The 19,345-nt window shown below is 38.6% G+C and overlaps 1 protein-coding gene across 2 annotated transcripts in view; it reads right to left on the reverse strand.

The window, feature by feature from the left end:
• The window catches only part of CDKAL1 (CDKAL1 threonylcarbamoyladenosine tRNA methylthiotransferase), a gene marked incomplete at its 3' end in the record, with an annotated part of 657,220 nt that overhangs the window by 436,992 nt on the left and 200,883 nt on the right, over positions 1 to 19,345 (reverse strand). For both annotated transcript variants that reach the window (XM_082848483.1, XM_082848484.1), the window contains exon 8: positions 5,532 to 5,652. In XM_082848483.1, coding sequence (XP_082704609.1) covers positions 5,532 to 5,652 — 121 coding nt within the window. The remainder of the gene's footprint in view (positions 1 to 5,531; positions 5,653 to 19,345) is intronic.

The raw sequence follows: 19,345 nt of genomic DNA on the forward strand, positions 1-19,345 counted from the left end.
CTTCCTTTTATGCACATATTGACTCCCTATTATACTGACCATGGCACCTGGTTGATACTTTTCTACATAAATATCCACAGATTTCCTACTCTGTTGTGCATCAGGACCATGACCTCACTCCACGAATTTCATGAAAAAAAATGGAACACTCTGGCATGACTCTTCAAATTTCATATATTTACCCCAGAAACAAGATTATTTCTGGCCAAATTTTTAATTAGAATCTCAGATTAGACAGAGCTTCCAGTTTATAGAAAATCTGTAGTGTAGAATATCAGCTGAACACCACCACCAAAGGGAGGAAATCGGGGAAGAAGAAAACTGACAAACCTTGGAAGGAGGGGGGATTCTGATCGAGAACTGGCTGTATCTCAAGTCAATGGAATCAAAAAGAGACCACAGTATATTAACCAAAACATAAAGGGACTGGACACTGAACCCTCCACCCTCCATTTTGCCTGACAGCATGGAGGAACTGAGCACCTTTCTCTAAATTGAATCAGTGAAGACCTTTAAGAAAAATGAACTGATAAGTTCTACACTTAAACTTACATCCTTTACTCTTATGTCTGAGGAAGCATGAAGGTGTCTTTCTCTCCAACACTTACCTTTCTAACTATGTTCACAACTGTTCCTGTTTAAACAGTTTCTCCTGTCAATATATTTCTAATCCTTACCCCTCTGCCTCTAAACAAGCTCAGATAGAAATATCCTTGTATTCTAAAGACCACATCTCTCACTTTATAGCAGAACTCCTCCAAAGAGCAGTCCTCCTGTAGCAAGGCCTACTAATTTCTAACGTGGTTTGCAAATTTCCGGCTCTTTCGAAAATGATTCACCTAACCTGGCATTACTTCTCCTCAAGGGATCAGAAGTAATTGATAGTTAGACACTTCTTTTCATAAAACCTTCGCCACTGACTTGTTTTATTTCATAGATAATTCCTCTCTCTCCTCTTATTTCCTATATACAGGCACTGACCATTCACCTTCACTGACCTCAACTCTCACCCCTCCAACTAAGGCTTCTTTTTAGCCTTGTATTTCTATCTCCAACCACTCTTTGGAACTTCCAAATCCATGGTTACAAATAAATCCACTGGAGAATGCCAAAGCCCATCTTCTTAACCATTACACAGTACTGCCACCCTTGCTTTTCCTTCCCAAAACTAGCACCCAAGCTCTCATTCCTTCCTGGCTTGGTTGCTATAGGAACCATAAGCAAGAAATGTGGGTGGCCTATAGATGCTGAAATTTCATTTCAAATGTCACTATAATGCAAAGATTGTTCTGTTCCCACACTTGATATGATCCCTTGCTCCTGTGAACCCACAAAAGTGTCTGACGGGCGCAATAGATAAGCCTCAGTCTCAGTCACCTACTAGCTGCACGACAAGGTGAAGTCACCTAACCGCTCTGTAACTTAGTTTCCTCATCTACTGAAAAATCTCACAAGGCTGTTGTGAGGACGAAATACAGGAAAAAATACACATTTCACAGAATTCTGTCTGGCCCACATTAAGCACTCAATATACATTAGCAATGATTAACTTCATTCTCTCCTGCATTTCAGTCATGTCCATACAGCTCTCATCATCCTACTAGACAAACATGTGCCTATTCATGTCTACAGGGAGTCCTTACCCCATAAGGGACAGTCTAGAAATAAGAGTGATATTGGACAAGGGGCAGCTAACCTCAGAAGGCTCACCTCAAAAAAAAAAGAATGTTGTAAATTGAGACAAGGAACCGAGTAGACCAAATTTTTATATGCAATACAGCAAACATAAGAAGGATGAATAACTGAACATAAAACTGAGAGTATGGAAAGAAAAAATAAATGTTATTTAAGAACTAAAGGTACTCTTGGGCTTCCCTGGTGGCGCAGTGGTTGAGGGTTCACCTGCCGATGTGGGGGACACGGGTTCGTGCCCTGGTCCGGGGGGATCCCAAATGCCGTGAAGAGGCTGGGCCCGTGGGCCGTGGCCGCTGGGCCTGAGCGTCCGGAGCCTGTGCTCCGCGGCGGGAGAGGCCACGACAGTGAGAGGCCCGCGTACCGCAAAAAAAAAAAAAAAAAAAAAAAAAATAGAACTAAAGGTACTCTTATTATACACAATGTGATCAAACAAGTAGTGGTCTCAGCTCATCCACAATCTAGCATGATATGAAATTTTCAACTTCTTCCTTGGCTAAAGCAACTAATATACTCCTTTTACACTTTAAGTTAGAAACGTAACAAAGCAAAACAACTCTGTAGAGTTTAACAGTAACTTTGCTAAATTACCAATACATGTAATAAAACTTGCTGAAAATGGGGTCCTTTCCCTAACTGATGAATAGAAAATTTATATGAAACTTATATATCCATATTTAATTTCAAAGCCATAAAACTTTGAAAAGTGTAAGATTTTGATGGAGATGATAATTTTCGCCTGAAAGAAATAATTATCCGTAGAACTCTTTTAAAACATTTAAATGTAAATGAAAAAAAGCAATGAGCTCTACTGGAGGTAAAAAAAATAAAATTCAAGGTAAAGATGTTAAGAGTGGTACTGTCGACAAACACTCATGGAGAGACTTTCATCTGAGAACAAGTGATAAGGCTGCAACTGATTCAGGAAAATGATTAGTAGTCAGAGAAGTTCAGAGACTCTTATCGCAACGAGTGACAGTACAGATTAATGCTCGTAACAGCAAAAGAATGTTTGCTAATTTATTTACTAAGAGGCAATTCTATACTGTACTATGAGAGATGTGAGAGGATGAGAACGTGAAAGGAAATACCCAGTGAGCTTTAAAAGTCTATAGCCGCATTATAAGACACACTAAATCCAAGAGAAGAAAAATTCAAATTATAAATATATGAAAAATTTTAACTTAATGCTATTTAAAATGGCTACCTAAGGGAAATTTTGAAAAATAGACGGCAAAATAAATTAGTAGTGGCTTGAAAATACAACACTGATTCAACATTTATTGAGTGCTCACTTTGTACTGGACCCTGAAGTCAGAGATAATAATAGTGATAACTGAAGTACTTTCTGAACTCACGAAGCTCATAACTAGGTAGAAAATATAAATTATGCATCCTGAGAAGTGCCACAATCAAGGTAAACAGGGAATGTTGTAGACGCACAACGGAAAGATGGAGGTATTTAGCCTGGTCAGGAGGGGAGGGACAAGCAGCCACCCAAAGAAAGAGGCACACAAGTGCGTACCGCAGGATTACCCACGAGTAAGTGGAGAAATGGTAAGACACGCCAGGGGATCCTTACAGCACACAGACAGGCCTGGAGTCAAGAGAGAGAAGGACCTTGAGGCTGAGAACGTCAAGTAGTTCAGTGAGACTGAATACTGGAGTGTGAGGTGGGGAGTGACAAAATGGAGAAGTACGGAGACTAAAAATATAAAGTATCTTTGAAAACAAACAGTTAAAATCGACACTCAGCAGGTCACAAGTAGCTACAAAGTCACCTTGATCCTAAGATAACAGATTCTAATACAAAAGGGTTTGCCAGGCCCTAAAACAATAACATACTTAAAGGAATGTGCCAGTCAAAAAGGAGTTGATCAGTCCTGTGTTTTTTTTTAAAAAATGAGACTATCAGAAACATTTAGACTTTGCCCCTCTAAAGACACTGTTTAGGAGAAAGTACGCTGAGCCAAACTCCAAGTATTACTGAGCAAGTTGCAAGGCAGTTTGTGCTGCAACAAGAAATTAACGTGATCCCGTTCAACCTTCTAATTACAGAACTCAATTATTCATTCATAAGCGAACATTCATAAGCGAACATAAATCCCTACTGTGTACACGCTTCTGTGTACTAAGGATACAATGATAAAAAAGAACGTCAATTCCCTACCTTCACGGAGCTTATTACATGCCAGTGAGGGGAGACAATTACAACATAGATGGACATACGTCTATTTCAATACCGAGAAATGTTACAAAGGAAAATAAGGCAAATATGGAGGAAAGGAAATGTAGGGATGCTGAAATTTTAATAGGAATTTGAATTCAGGCGTCAAAAACAACAGCAGCAGCAATGCAGGATGTGAAGGAAGGTGAAGAGTGACTGAGACAGAGGCAACAGCAAACAGCCTTACACCCATAACTTGGCTCAGGCTCCAGAGGATATATCAGATTCTCCGGTCAATGCGACAGCTACGCTTCTGACTGTTAAATTCTGACTTAGTCGCTAGTAGTCTCTGAGCTTGATGAGTCCAGGTTTATGAATCTTCCACACTGAAGGCCAGACATTGGTCCTGGACAAGTTCACGAAGTCAACTGAAAGTGCCCAAGGGCTTTTAGGGAAAAGCCAAATCTCTTCTTCAACAGTCCCCGGTCTTTGGCAGCAGTGGGGAGGATGAACCAGAGGTGGATGATAAGGCAAGAGAAAAGACAACCAGTGACAACACAGCTGCAACAGTGCAAGAGGAAAGGACAACACTGGCTTGGAGAGAGGTAGAAAGATGCTGGAGCAGGAAAGATTAAGTTCACCTGTTCTCAGTGGGAAAGATCATGAAGAAAGCAAAGGGCAGGAGGACAATTTTTAAAAAGAGAGAAGGAAGATTAAAATTTTAAAGGAGCAGAAGGCTTAAATCTGTGGGAAATGTGAGGCAGCTGCATGAATGGAGGGATTTTCATGAGGTTTGAATTTAAATTTATTACCAGACTATGATAATATAAAGTGGGAAATAAGTAACTTTCTCAAATGGAGTCACTATTTAAAAGAACCAAATTCAACAAACGCAAATAAAACCAAGTATGACTGATTATACCAGGAGTTATAATCAGGCAGAACTTCAGACCAACATGGCAATTAAAGAGTACTTGATATTCAGTCACGATGTTCATCTTCAGTTTAAGGCTCATAAAAGTAACATTTAAAAATATTCATTTCAGATAGTTAATAATCAAAATATGGTTAGGATCTTGGGCAATATTTACTATAATGCTATTGAAAAACTAGTCAAAGATGATGGGTGTATTAACCATTTCACAGAATGAAATACTCTTCTTGGGCTTCCCTGGCGGCACAGTGGTTGGGAGTCCACCTGCCGATGCGGGGGACGCGGGTTCGTGCCCCGGTCCGGGAAGATCCCACATGCCGTGGAGCGGCTGGGCCCGTGAGCCATGGCCACTAAGCCTGCGCGTCCGGAGCCTGTGCTCCGCAACGAGAGAGGCCACAAGAGTGGCCCGCGTACTGCAAAAAAAAAAAAAAAAGAAGAAGAAGTAATACTCTTCTTGAAAAGATTTTAACCAAGGGCAGAGCTGGAAAACAAAATCCACGTTTATTACCAAAAAGAAGTTAGAGTAATGTTAATCAAAGAAAAAAACACTTGCTGCATATATAAGTGCAACTGCATACAGGGAACATCTTAGAGGGAACGATATTCATGTCTGATTTTTTTAAAAATTCATTTTTGATTTTTCTTTCCCAAGGAAATATTCAACTACTTTTCTGTGTCATATAGCCAGGAAAATTCATGGAGTATATTGAATATTTTATGAGTTAGAGAAAAGCTTACCCAGTGTTGATGGAAATGATTTCTATCAGTGGATTCTTCCTAATCTTTGGCAAATCCAGTCGTGCTCCCCCCAACCGTTTTCCATTATCCTTTTTCTGACCCAGCAGTCTCACAGAGTGACCTTCAAATAAAGCATAGAAAACACGTTAGCATGAGTCATACAACTTCACTTTAATTTACTGCTTTCAACAAATGTGTTAATATTTGCATTTAACTTTTTCTTTTATGAAAACAAATAAAAACAACCCGGAGAAGATATGATCACTGAACCTAAGAAATACTACCAAAGGGAAAGGCAGCGGTGTTCAAGTCCTACAGTCAAAAGTGCTTTGCTTAGAATATCTGCACATTAATACTGCACAGATGAGAGAAATAAAAATATCCTCAGAGTGTCATTCCACAGGTACGAATGGCCCCTAACATAGACCAGATATGTAAATATATGAAGCAGGAAGGGTTCACTTGGGCACTGGCCCTGCAGGCCAAGTGCAAAAGCAGATCATCTGCTCAAAGCAAACTGTAAATCAAAGAAGTAAAGAATTAAAAAGTTGAGATAAAATGACACTCTAGGGGGGCTTCGCTTGGTGGCGCAGTGGTTGAGAGTCCGCCTGCCGATGCAGGGGACACGGGTTCGTGTCCTGGTCCGGGAAGATCCCACATGCCGCGGAGCAGCTGGGCCCGTGAGCCATGGCCGCTGAGCCTGCGCGTCCAGAGCCTGTGCTCCTCAACAGGAGACACCACAACAGTGAGAGGCCCGCGTACCGCAAAAAAAAAAAGACACTCTAGGGTTGGATTTTTTAAGAACAAACAAAAGCTTTTAAACTTATTTTTTTTAAAACGTTACAAAAGAATCAGAACACTTCTAAGACCCATTAAAATGTTGAATTAATTGTAGTTACAGAAAAGTTGGAAGAATAGAATAATTCCCATCTCCTTGATATTCACTAAATATTATTTTCCATATTTATCACTTTCTCTATATACATATTATTTTTTATAACTTTACTGAAGTACATCCTGTAAAACTCACCCATTGTAAGTACACAATTCAATGATTTTAAATAAACTTATACAGTTGTACAATCATCACAACCCATTTTTAGAATATTTCCATCACCCCCAAAACTCTCTCAAGCTTATTTATAGTCTATCCATGCTCCCATACCAAATATATTACATTTTGCTAATCTATCAACCAGCTGATGAACATTTGGACTGTTCCCAATTAACACCTTTTATAATAATGCTTCTATGAATATCTGAATACAGATCTTCATGCGGACATATGTGTTCACCTCTCTTAGACAGATTCCTAGGAAAAGAATTGTGGGTTATGTCATAAATTTATATTCACTTTTATAAGAAATAACTTTTCCAAAGAAGTGCTACCATTTTATATCCCACCAGCAATGTATGAGGGTTTGAGTTTCTCCATATCACCAAGACCTCACTCATATTGTAACTTCTGACAACAGCTATTCTAGTGGGCATGCAGTGGTATATTATTGTGCTTTGAATGAATAATATGCATTCCATAATGACTAACGATATTGAGCACCTTTTCGTGTGATTAGCCAATTGTATTCCCATTTGGTAAAATGTTGTCATGGTTAATTTTTACGCGTCAACTTGCCTGGGCCACAGGGTGCCCAGACAGTTAGCCAAACATTATTTTGGGTGTGTCTGTGAGGGTGTTTCTGGATGAGACTGACATTTCAATCAGTAGACTGAGTAAAGCACACTGCTCTCTCTAACACTGGTGGGCATTATCCAATTAATCAAAGACCTGAATAGAACAAAAATGCTGAGTAAGAGGGAACTAACTCCTCCTGTCTGACTACTGAGCTGAGTAACTGGTCTTTTCCAGCCTTCAGACTCAAGACTGAAATATCAGCTCTTCTTGGGTCTCGCACCTGCCCAGTTGCCAGCTGTAACTTACACCAACAACTCTCCTGATTCTCAGACCTTTGGACCTGGACTGCAACTACACATCAGCTCTCTACGGTCTTCACCTTGCCGACTACAGACATTGGGAATTTTCAGCCTCCTTAATGGTGGGAGCCAATACCTTATAATACATCTCATGATACACACACACACACACACACACACACACACACACCCCTATTGGTTCTCTTTCTCTGAAGAACCCTCACTAATATAAATGTCTATTCCAGTATTTTGTCAATATTTTAGTTATTGCATTTGTCTTATTATTGAATTATAAGAATTCTTTTCATATTCTGGTTATATGACCTTTCTGAGATATATAATTTTTAAATATTTTCTCTCAGTCTGTGGCTTATAGTTTCACTTTCATAATGGCATCTTTTGAAAATTAAAGTTTTTTTTAATATAATGAAGTTCAACTTATCAATATTTTATTTTACAGCTCATGCTCTGGGTGTCATATCTCTGCCTAGCCCAAGAGCACAAAGATTTCTCCTACATTTTCTTCCACAAGTTTTTTTTTTTTTTAACATCTTTATTGGGGTATAATTGCTTTACAATGGTGTGTTAGTTTCTGCTTTATAACAAAGTGAATCAGTTATACATATACATATGTTCCCATATGTCTTCCCTCTTGCGTCTCCCTCCCTCCCACCCTCCCTATCCCACCCCTCCAGGCTGTCACAAAGCACCGAGCCAATATCCCTGTGCTATGCGGCTGCTTCCCACTAGCTATCTACCTTACGTTTGTTAGTGTGTATATGTCCATGACTCTCTCTCGCCCTGTCACAGCTCACCCTTCCCCCTCCCCATATCCTCAAGTCCGTTCTCCAGTAGGTCTGCGTCTTTATTCCTGTCTTACCCCTAGGTTCTTCATGACATTTTTTTTTTCTTCTTAAATTCCATATGTGTGTGTTAGCATACGGTATTTGTCTTTTTCTTTCTGACTTACTTCACTCTGTATGACAGACTCTAGGTCCATCCACCTCATTACAAATAGCTCAATTTCGTTCTCCCACAAGTTTTATCGTTTTCACTCTTATAATTAGGTCTAGGATACACTGTGTTACTTTTTGTGTATAATAAAGGTCTAAGTTTCTTTTTGCACATGGATAGTCAATTGTCCCAGAATCATTTCTTTTCCTTCTTTCTCCTTTGTGCCACTGCCATCACACATATTAACATATATAGTTGTATAAACCCTAAAATATAGTGCTACAATTGTTGTTTTATATAGTTGTATGTTTTTTAAAGAAAAATGTGAAAAAAATATATTTATAAAGTACTATATATTTACCCACATAATTACCACTTCCAGCACTCTTCATTTCCTCCTGGGGATTTCCATTTGGTACCACTTTCTGCCTGAAAAATTGTCTTCAGTATTTCTTGTAAATCAAGTCTGCTAGCAAAAAATTTTTTATTTGGAAATGTCTTTATTTTGCTTCATTTGTGAAGGATACTTTTGCTGGATATATCAACAGAATTCTTAGTTGACAGTTTTGTTCCTTGAGCACTGAATATATCACTCCACTGTCTTTGACCTCTAGTGCTTCTGGTGAGAAGTCGACTATTAATCTTGTTGTTCTCTGGTACACAGTATGTCATTTCTCTCTTATGCTGTCAAGATTTTCCCTCTCTTTCTACAATGACTATGATGTGTATAGGTATGGATATCTGGGACTTCTCTACATGGAATTCATTTAGCTTTTTGGATCTGAAAGTAATGGTTTTCATAAAATTTGCTAAGTTTTCATCCAGTACGGTTTAAAACTACTGTTGTTGCTGTTGCTGTTTTTCACTGTATCCTTTTCTTTTGTGATTCCTGTGACACATTTTTTGGTGTGCCAGATGTTGTCCCAATGGTCTCTGAGGCCCTTTTCATTTTTCCTCTTTTCTTCTATCCAAATCAGATCATTTCCCTTGGTCTATCCACAGATTTTTTTCTTCGGCCATCTCAAATCTGCAGTTGAGCCCCTCTAATGAATGTTTTCATTTCAGCTACTGTACTTTTCAACTCCAGATTTCCTATTGGTTCTCTTTTATAATTCCTATCATTTTGTGATTCTGTACTCAAGTCACCATCATCATCCTTTTCTTAAATGCTTTTCACATCGTTTCACTTAGTTCTTTCAAGTCTTTGCTAAATCCAACACTTCTGGCCGCTCAACGACAGTCGATACTGACTGCTTTTTTCCCGCTTGAATGTGGTTATACTTGGTTTCTTTGTATGTATCATAATATTTTGTTAAATACTAAAAATTTTAGCTAATATATTGTAGCAACTCTCAATTCATATTAATCACCCAAAGTGCAGTCTATGAAGTTTATGTCTCCACAATGAATGGTCATTAATCTCTTTTCTTAGCTTTTTTGGCTTTCTTCCCTCCAAAGCGTCACTTCCCAGCAGTCAATTCTGTATCTGCATAGCAAAGCTAAGTCAAGGACTGGTCACGTATATGCTCAAACACCTTAAACCAGTAAGATTCCTAACGATGTGCTGATTGATCTGTGTATGAGACGAGAGCATTCAAACTTAGGGCCATTTTCAAGCCTGCCCCACCTTTTACTTTCTCCTGGGCTTTCTTGGGTCCTCTCCCACCTTCTCACGATGTGCATACAAGCTCCAGCCAACAGATAAGTGTAGGCAGCTTGGGCCCACTCTGGTCCCTGTTGTGCATGTGCACAACGTCCAATCACTTTACAGTTTGCGAAGACTTATCAAGCATCCTCTCTCTGTCTCACCTCCCAGAAGTCTCTACTAAATCCATGGCTAGTCTGTCTGTCTACCACTCCTGCCAAACAGGTCTACAACTTCAGGTGTGTAGAGCCAGAGACACCCCATCCCCTAACCCCCCGCCCCCAGTCACGCGCCATAAACATCTTCACTTTCCCAAACAGTCCTCCAAGTAAACTGAGCCTTCTTGGGAGCAGCAGTGAAGCTGCTGGTTTTTACAGCCTGCCCTGCCCTGGTTGAACAACCTTGCCCACAGAGCTGAGGAAGGAAAACGGCAGTAGCACCAGGCACAAACACCACAGACTCACACTGTTCTCACCCAAAGCTCAGTTGTTTGCACAAATAAACACTTCTCAGTCTGCTGACTGCTTTTACTCACTTTCCAGAACGCAAGAATGGCTTGTTTCTGACCATGTGTCCAGCTTTGTTGTTGCTTGTGGGGAGATCTGTTGACCTTCTCACGCAGTCGTGCCACAAGCTAATCAAAGCCCACTTTTTAAAAGCAATTATTTAAAATAACTTCAAATACGTAATTAGTACAGATATAAGATTCTAAGCAATTATATGTATGTTTCATCACCCCTCATTTCAGAAAGATATACTGCTTAAACATCTCCTGTACAGACAGCTTTTCAGGACCAGAAGTAATAAAACCATCAGTCATGGCCTTTTTTGTACTAATCGCTTTAATAAGAAACATTAAGTACTTCATTCATTCTGAAAATTCTTGCTCTGATGGAGAAACACAGTTAGACTCAAGCATTTGGCATACCAGATTTCACAGATTTTCAAGATAAGTTGAACTCTTCAATCACAAGTCCAGTTAATGAAGAGGTGAGCAAGATTGGCATGATAACATAATAGTTCTCTGAGAGATGCCAGAAGTTCAATAATGACTACGCAACGGCATGCTATTTTCATACTAGCCTGAGACAAATTTCATTATATCCTGCTGAGACTTCAGCAATATGAGCCTGTACTAATAACATTTGATAAATTATTCATCTCCAACTATCTACATGCAAATAAGGGAACATATCCTGCCTGATGATATAATGAGTTATTTTCCAATCCAATGATTCATTAAAGAGTGGCAGACCTAGCAACAGTCTGTTTTTCTTTTAATTGAAAAATATACCACACTAAAAACAAAGTAGGAAATAACATAAAAGTCCCTCATTACATCTGGTCAAAGATGAAAGAAAGGAAATTCAACCACATAATGATTATTTTTTAAAAAAACAGACTAGCAGAATAGAACTTTTATACTTGTTATACCATCTTTTTAAAAAGTCCTTCTGCAAACAGAATTGCTATTTCAAAGTAACTCCTTAAATCTATAGACCACAGAATAAAAACATATACTACAAATCAATACCCATTATATGTGCAGTTATCAATATTATTACCCTCTAAAACAAACTGAAATTTGACAGAATAAATAATAAAACTGAAGGAGATGTCTTAAAGAAGGTGTATCTGTGGGATGAAAAGGAAAGGAAACAAGGACTCAGGAACAGGGAAACATGCTGAAGGAATAAAAATGTGAAAGGTAAAAAGGAAACTTTTGGAGCAAATTTATACTGAAAATGAACATGCTATACTTATGAAGGGACCAAGCCGTAAGGACCACCATTAGACACTCACACGCTGCTTCTCTATACAATCCCTTCTGATTAGTCACTGATGCCTAGCACTGTGAAAGAAAAAGAACACTGCTCAATGAGTACCAATTTATTTTGTGACTACTGCGGATTTCATCACCCTTTGTGGCTAGACTGAAGAGAAGGAGAGGAAGAAAAGAAATCAGGACAACAGAGTTTGAAAGAAAAGGAGAGTGAAAATATTGGTTTTTACATCATTTCAATCACACGTAATAAGAAATTAAAGGAGGAAGTATTAATAGGAACAGATGGGAACAATGATGCTCAGTGTGACCAGATAAACTGATAATAACATGAGACCACTGAGGAGACAGGGATAAAGATGTAAGTTATTAAAATAGAAATATGCAATTTTAATCCAAGGATGAAAAACGAAGATTGCCTTATATGTAGAATGGGACATACTCAAATGTTCTATTTCCAAGATTTTATCTTTCCCATTTTCAATGTAAATTCACATTTCATCTCCTCTAAATAATGGTCAAATATGTCTCAGTGGGCTTATTAACCATCTTTAATAAACATCTCTCTAAGTTGTTACTTACAAGTGTCACATAAAATTCAGTCCTGTTAAACCAAATTTAATTTTAAGCCTGAGGCTTTCAGCAGTTATTTATAAATCAGCTACAAAACCCTGATTCTGTGCTCGTTTTTACATTTGATCTAATCCAGTAAAGAATGTTACTAAACTATTTTTTGAGCTAAAATTATTATATATTACAAAATATTGAACCAAAAGCTAGTTTGTTTTATATAATTCACTATTATATGCACACCTGTGAATTCATAACACTGAAAAACCTATACAAAAAAAGGCATATTTTGTACAATAATGGCTATACTCGTTGAATCAATATTCAGTGTGGTTTATGGATCTTCATGAGCAAATAATCTTTCCCAAATCCCACAGTGCTAACTGCACTGAACATTATTAGAGCTGAGGAAAAACATCCCACCCATACATACTAGAAAGCCCTGTCTGTCAACATGTCAAGAAGCCAATTATAATGGTCATTCAAAAGCAGAAAAGTACCCACCCCTGTAATATAAGCATATATGTAAACACATATGTGTGCGCGCGCACACACACACACACACACACACACACACACACACACACACACTGATAGAAACAGGACTACCTACAAAATACGTATTTATTAATTAAATTATGTTTCTACATACAAAGCAATCGTTCCCCCTCTGGTTCGCAAAGCTAAAGTCATTTGTACAAGTTAGCCTTAGAATATCATTACACATTATAGAAGCACCAATAATCTGGCAACGTGGACTCCAATTGTTTGTTTCTTTTTCCTTTAATTTCTTTTTCTTCTAAAGCCTCTATAAACAGCCAGACTTTCCTTCAATACTTCATTCTTCTCACCTAGTTTTAAAGGCCATTCACTGTTTCCTTAATATGTTACCACCCACCTCCACTACCACCAGAGAGGCCTCATGCCAAGTTGCTTTCATCTCTTACTAACTGCTCTCACTTCACACAAATTCAGTCCTATTAACAGACATTCTGAAGACCTATCTGAACCCTAAGCTCTGGGTCGTCCTGCTGGAAAGCTTCCTAATAAAAGCAAACCCAACCCAACGCTGGGGCAGAGGGTAAGAGAAGACTGGTAGATATACAAACAAAAACAAAAACAAAAAAATGAGTACATGCACTACAGACATCAATTCTCACTTAAGAGAGCCCCATCAATTTGAATATTGTTTAAGAATATTAGAAAGGAAAGCTCAGTTTACTGTTTTTCTACAAAATGCTTGGAGCTGTTACTCAGCATGGCCTCCAAAGGCTTTTTAACTACTTAATTACACAGAAAAACAAAAATTTAGCCCAAGTTTGTCTCTGCTCCGTTCAATGTCATTCCTCATATGTCAGCTCCTCCCAAGAAAGCAAGCACTCTCTAATGGTCACACTAAGTAACTCTCCTGACATATTCTCATTTTAAAAGAAGAAAGCAAAGTGAAACAAAGATGCTGGGTTAAGTGAAAGAAGCAGCTAGTCTGGGTTGGAAAATTTTACCCGAAATGCTAGAATTGACTCAAAACACAAGATCATTACAATTCAAGCGCCAATTTTAGCTACTAAGATTTCAGCAATTACTAAGAATTTAAATGTTAACTAGAACAATGACACCTAGAAAAAAACATTAAAATAAGAGAAGAATGGTAAGAATCAACTGTCCAAAAAGACAGAATTCAAAGCGTGAATCAAAGTATAAGCAAAGAGAGCCTCTACTAAGGTCCTGATGTTACCAGCATGCATTTCCAGAGTTTTGGGTTGGAGAGGAAGCTAAGATAGGGACAGAACACAAAGTTTAAATCCCCTCAAAGTTTGAGGGTTATTTAATATCAAAATTCTTCTTGCACAAAAAAGTATCTACACTATACTTATAATGACGTGAAATTTATGTATGATCCAGAACTGTGGAAGATGTAAAGATGAAAACATGTTGGAATGGAGAATTCTAAGGCAACTTTTTCTTCCATTCGTACAGCACTGTTGGTACAACTAATGACAACTATTTTCAAGTCATCATACTGGACAAAGAATACATAAAATAAATAATCCACATAAGCAAGATGTCTTCTTATAGTAATGGAAATACCTTCTGGAGGCAAACTACCAGAAGCATTTAATTTTATGAATTAATTACATCTTTTGCAAGCAGATATACCTTTTATGACAGTGGGAGATTTATACGGTGCCAACTTACTTTTCACAATCTAAATCAAGTGTATATCAAAATACTCACAAGTCAAAGCACTCGCACATCAGTTAACTCCACCTCAGTACTGACCCTTAAAAGAACTCAGGTGGTTGGCTGTCTTGCTACAGTAGGCTCCCCTGAATTCTATATATTTCTTTTCTTTTTATCCCCACACTCTATTTATTTACTTTTTTATTTTTAAAATTTGTGTTGAAGTATAGTTGCTTTACAATGCCACGTTAGTTTTTACCACACAGCGAAGTGAATCAGCTATACGTATACATATATCCCCTTTTTTGGATTTCCTTCCCATTTAGGTCACCACACATCTCCTGAATTCTAAATTTCAGTAGCTCCAAGGCTTTAATGTTTTGGGGTTTTTTTTGTTTGTTTGTTTTGTTTTGTTTGTGGTACGTGGGCCTCTCACTGCTGTGGCCTCTCCCGTTGCGGAGCACAGGCTCCGGACGCACAGGCTCAGTGGCCGTGGCTCACGGGCCCAGCCGCTCCGCGGCATGTGGGATCTTCCCAGACCGGGGCACAAACCCATGTCCCCTGTATAGGCAGGCGGACTCTCAACCACTGCACCACCAGGGGAGCCCTGGGGTGTTTTTTTTTAACATCTTTATTGGAGTATAATTGCTTTACAATGGTGTGTCAGTTTCTGCTATATAACAAAGTGAATCAGCCATACGTATACATATATCCCCATATCCCCTCCCTCTTGCATCTCCCTCCCACCCTCCCTATCCCACCCCTCTAGGTGGACACAAAGCACCGAGCTGATCTCCCTGTGCTATGCAGCTGCTTCCCACTAGCTATCTATTTTACCTTTGGTAGTGTATATATGTCCACACCACTCTCTCACTTTGTCCCAGCTTCCCCTTCCCCCTCCCCAGCTTTAATGTTTATGGCATAAAGCTACTCAGTACTTCCGTTTCAGTAAGTAAAGCATCCATGGCAGCAATGCAAAAACTTAATCACTGCTCATGCTCAAACCCATATTCCCCAAATTACTGCACCAGGTGATGAAAGCAGAGATAACAGACCTAATAACAGATGGCATTCAAGCTCCTAAAAAAAAAAAAAAAGAGAGAGAGAGAGAGAACAAGACTATACAAGAATAAGGAACCTGTAAGCCACACTCAGCTCAGATCCCCACATCCGATCATGAAGGAAAATGTCAAGCTCCTCCTGCAACTCTTCAAACCCTTATAAAGTGTCACCGAGGAGCGGTGGGAGGCAGTATAAAGGCAACCTAAAGGGGGGAAGTCAGGGAAGGGGCATCCGGCACTTACTTGTTGGCTTTAAATTCACAATCTTAGTCCTCAACCCCTTGTGACTGGCATTACCAATGCCCTTCTGGAGAAATGAAGACAGTGAAATAAGTGTAGAAACGTACGAAAAACAAAGAGAATGGACATTTTACATCACAACACAATACACTAATGCACATGCATAACCGAAACAGAAGTTCCAAAATGCTACAGATGAGTAAAAAATGAAGTAGGTTTGAAATATTATTTTATTAATATTTAGATACAACATAAAGACTCCCCAAACCCAACCCCCCCCCGCCAAAAAAAAAACCTATTCTGTCCTGAGTCATCAGAATGACTTCTGCCCTAAAGGGACTTACAGTCTTGAGGAAAACAACTTGTAAACAAATAACTGGAATGAAATGTCAGACATGGTCTGATCAGTGTTTTTAAGGACAGTAGATCACCATGAGAGAGTGGTCAGCTCTCCTAAAAAAAGACCAGGAAAGGCTTCGAGGAGAAATGACACTGTAGTGTGGGAGGCTGAGCAGGCCAGAAACAAGTTACATACACAACTGCATAGATTTCCCAGTACATCCGGACACAACACTGCTAACACAGCCAGCACAGATCTTTGCTACAAATCCCGTCTGTTCATCTTCTGCTTCTTAAACCAGCCTATCGCTAAAACCAGAATTCACTGAAAAGATTTATTAAGACTTGGCATAAAGGAGCTCCACTGTGAAAAATCCCACCTTCAAAAATTAAATGCCTCTAAACATAGTTTATGAGATAGGAATTATGTGGGTTTGAGATATGCATTCTTAGTTCTAATCAAAAGACTGGCCAAACATTATTTTTAAAGGTTAATTCAAAACCTCAGTATTGAACACTGAAAAACAAACAAACCAACCTTAATTCAAGAATTTAAAATTAATGTTGGTTGTGAAATGTTAAAGACTGAAAGTTATCTACAACAAAATCCTTCAGATTACAGCTTCAATACTTATCTGGCCTAAATACAAAACTAGAATTTAGAACATAGGCCATATCCTTAAAAAACATGGAAGGACTTTCTTGACTTAATCATTTGACAGTAAAAACAGTATAAACTGTGTCTTACCTTAAAACGTTCCAAAATTACCTTTAAAAAACACACCCAAGAGAGTTCTCTCTGCAGAATCTCTTTAGGTTTTTACTGGTTTGATTAGCTTCTTTATTGTTTGCTTACAGTTAAGGAATACGTTTACTCACTCATTTCCTAAATTAAGCACCCTTATAGCAAGGTAAGACTAAAATATTCTTTTCAGAATTTTTTTTAAAAAATATAGCAAATCTTTATTAACTCCTTACAAAAAAAGTTTTTATGTTGCCACAAAATAAAATGGCAAGTAAAACTGAGAAGCAGGAAAGGGAAAAAGAAATCAAAGAGGAAACAAGAAACATGAAGGAACAAAACGTGTAAGTGAGAATATGAAAGGGAACTAGAAATGGTTGAGCCGTGACCTTAGTCAATAGGCAGGAGGGATGGAGATAACAATAAATGGGTCTCACTTTCTCACTTCCCTCCATTCAAGGTAAGCAGCTTAACAGAACCTAAAGAACTTGAGATTAGAGGAATAGGTTTCAAATTATAGTACACTGAGGCCTTGCTATATAATCAGTAATGCCAGGGTTCCTGTGGAGTACAAATGAATTAATGTATACGAAAGGGTAAGCTACAAAGAGCCAGACAGAAGGTAATTACAGTTGCTACTATAATTAATGCAACTGTAATCTTATCAAGACCTATAATGCTAATGACGTTTCTCAAAAGCAAGAAGGCAAGGAGATTTTTAAAACTTTCAATCACTGTAAAATAAAGTCAGATCCCATTTATTTTTAAACCTCTGGAGAACTAGGAAATAGGTCACAAATAATTGCATTGATAATGATAATCAGATTTGCGAATGATTTAATATTTTAAATATATAAATCAAAGTAGATTCAAGGTCATCCCTCTCAAATCACTCACTGCATTCCGATACAAGTTCATGAATATGAGGGAAGAGAAAGAAGGCATAAGTAGGGTACCAGAAACTGCACCTGACCCTGGGTAAGTCTAAGCATAGATGTCAGAGAGCCATGGCTGTTTTCCCACCCCAGGACATCTGAGTGATAGGATGCTTACCACTGTGACAGTGGCTCACATGGCAAATGAATCTAGGTGAAGGGCCAGGGCCACATGGCAGAATCTCCAAGCCCCCCAGCTTCCCCAGGTTCAGGTAAGCCACCCTGCCATCTTCCCACTCTGGCTAAGGGTCCCTCTCCAAGCAAACACCCTTGAGAATCACTACTGCAGGTGATGTTCACACCTTGCATTAAATCCTCTCAAATTACTTTTTTCCCCCCAGCAATCCCAGTCACCAAGATGAAAACTGCCTGCCTCAAAGTCCCAAAAATAAATATGCCCCAGGGTAGAAATGAAAGTTGCTTTAGAGAAGCACAAAACTCCAAGTACACCACTTGTCACCACCTAGGATGGCATTACCACGGAATAGAGTAAAGGCAAAGGAGTCAGGGAACTGTGCTTTACTGAAGACCCTCTTCACTGGAGAATACAAATACATACAAAAGAAAAATGCATGGTATGTCTGCCACAAATGCCTTCAAATTCATTTCGTAAGTAAGAAGGTATGGGGAAAGAAAAGCAAACTCTGGCATGTGGAGATTAGGATGCAAGAAAAAGCTAGTCATATTACAATAACTTTTGCTAGAGATCACTGTCCAAAATGTCAATGTCTCATTCTAATGACAGGCTCTGAAACTCAGTTTTATATTACAGACTCCAACACTCCTAGAATGTCAGTCAGAGCTGAAGGGACCTTCCATGTCATACAATTTACAGCCCAGGAAACTGAGAACAACCAGGTTGCGTGGGTTGTTAAACATGACGCTGTTAGCGGCAGACCAAGTAATTCAACATAACCCTTCACATCCTCAATCCATGATTCTAGCCCATCACAGCACCAGACTTCAGGGCAGCTTAAAGAAATGGGACACTTGAATTTTCAGAGTTACGCTAAAGATTTAATGTGTTAGAAACCATCTTTCACAAAGACATTTCAGTTACTATTTATTACTCAATAAAATGTATGCCTTGTTATAACGGTAGTACTGATAAACTTCTCCTTAAAAATCCATCCATAGTTGATATCCTAACTGGAGATTCTGCAGATGAGTCCCCCCACCCCCAAACTAATAAGTAAGTGAAATTAGTGTTTATTCTCTCAGTCTCAGAAGTAACTGCTACACATATGCTGTGTGCTTTGTAGAGTGTTATGGAATGAACTTTTAAAAGAAAAGATGTGCATCTCCAAACATTAGATACAAAACTGTATCAACTGAGCATTCTTTCTCTATACCAAGTGCTAACAATACGAGGTTTTCTAAGGAAAGGTCAATGGTATCACCTAATAAAAGACACCCTACAACTAGTCTCATT

This window comes from Leucopleurus acutus (genome assembly GCF_964270905.1).
Source record: "Leucopleurus acutus genome assembly, chromosome: 10".
Classification (NCBI taxonomy): Eukaryota; Metazoa; Chordata; class Mammalia; order Artiodactyla; family Delphinidae; genus Leucopleurus; species Leucopleurus acutus.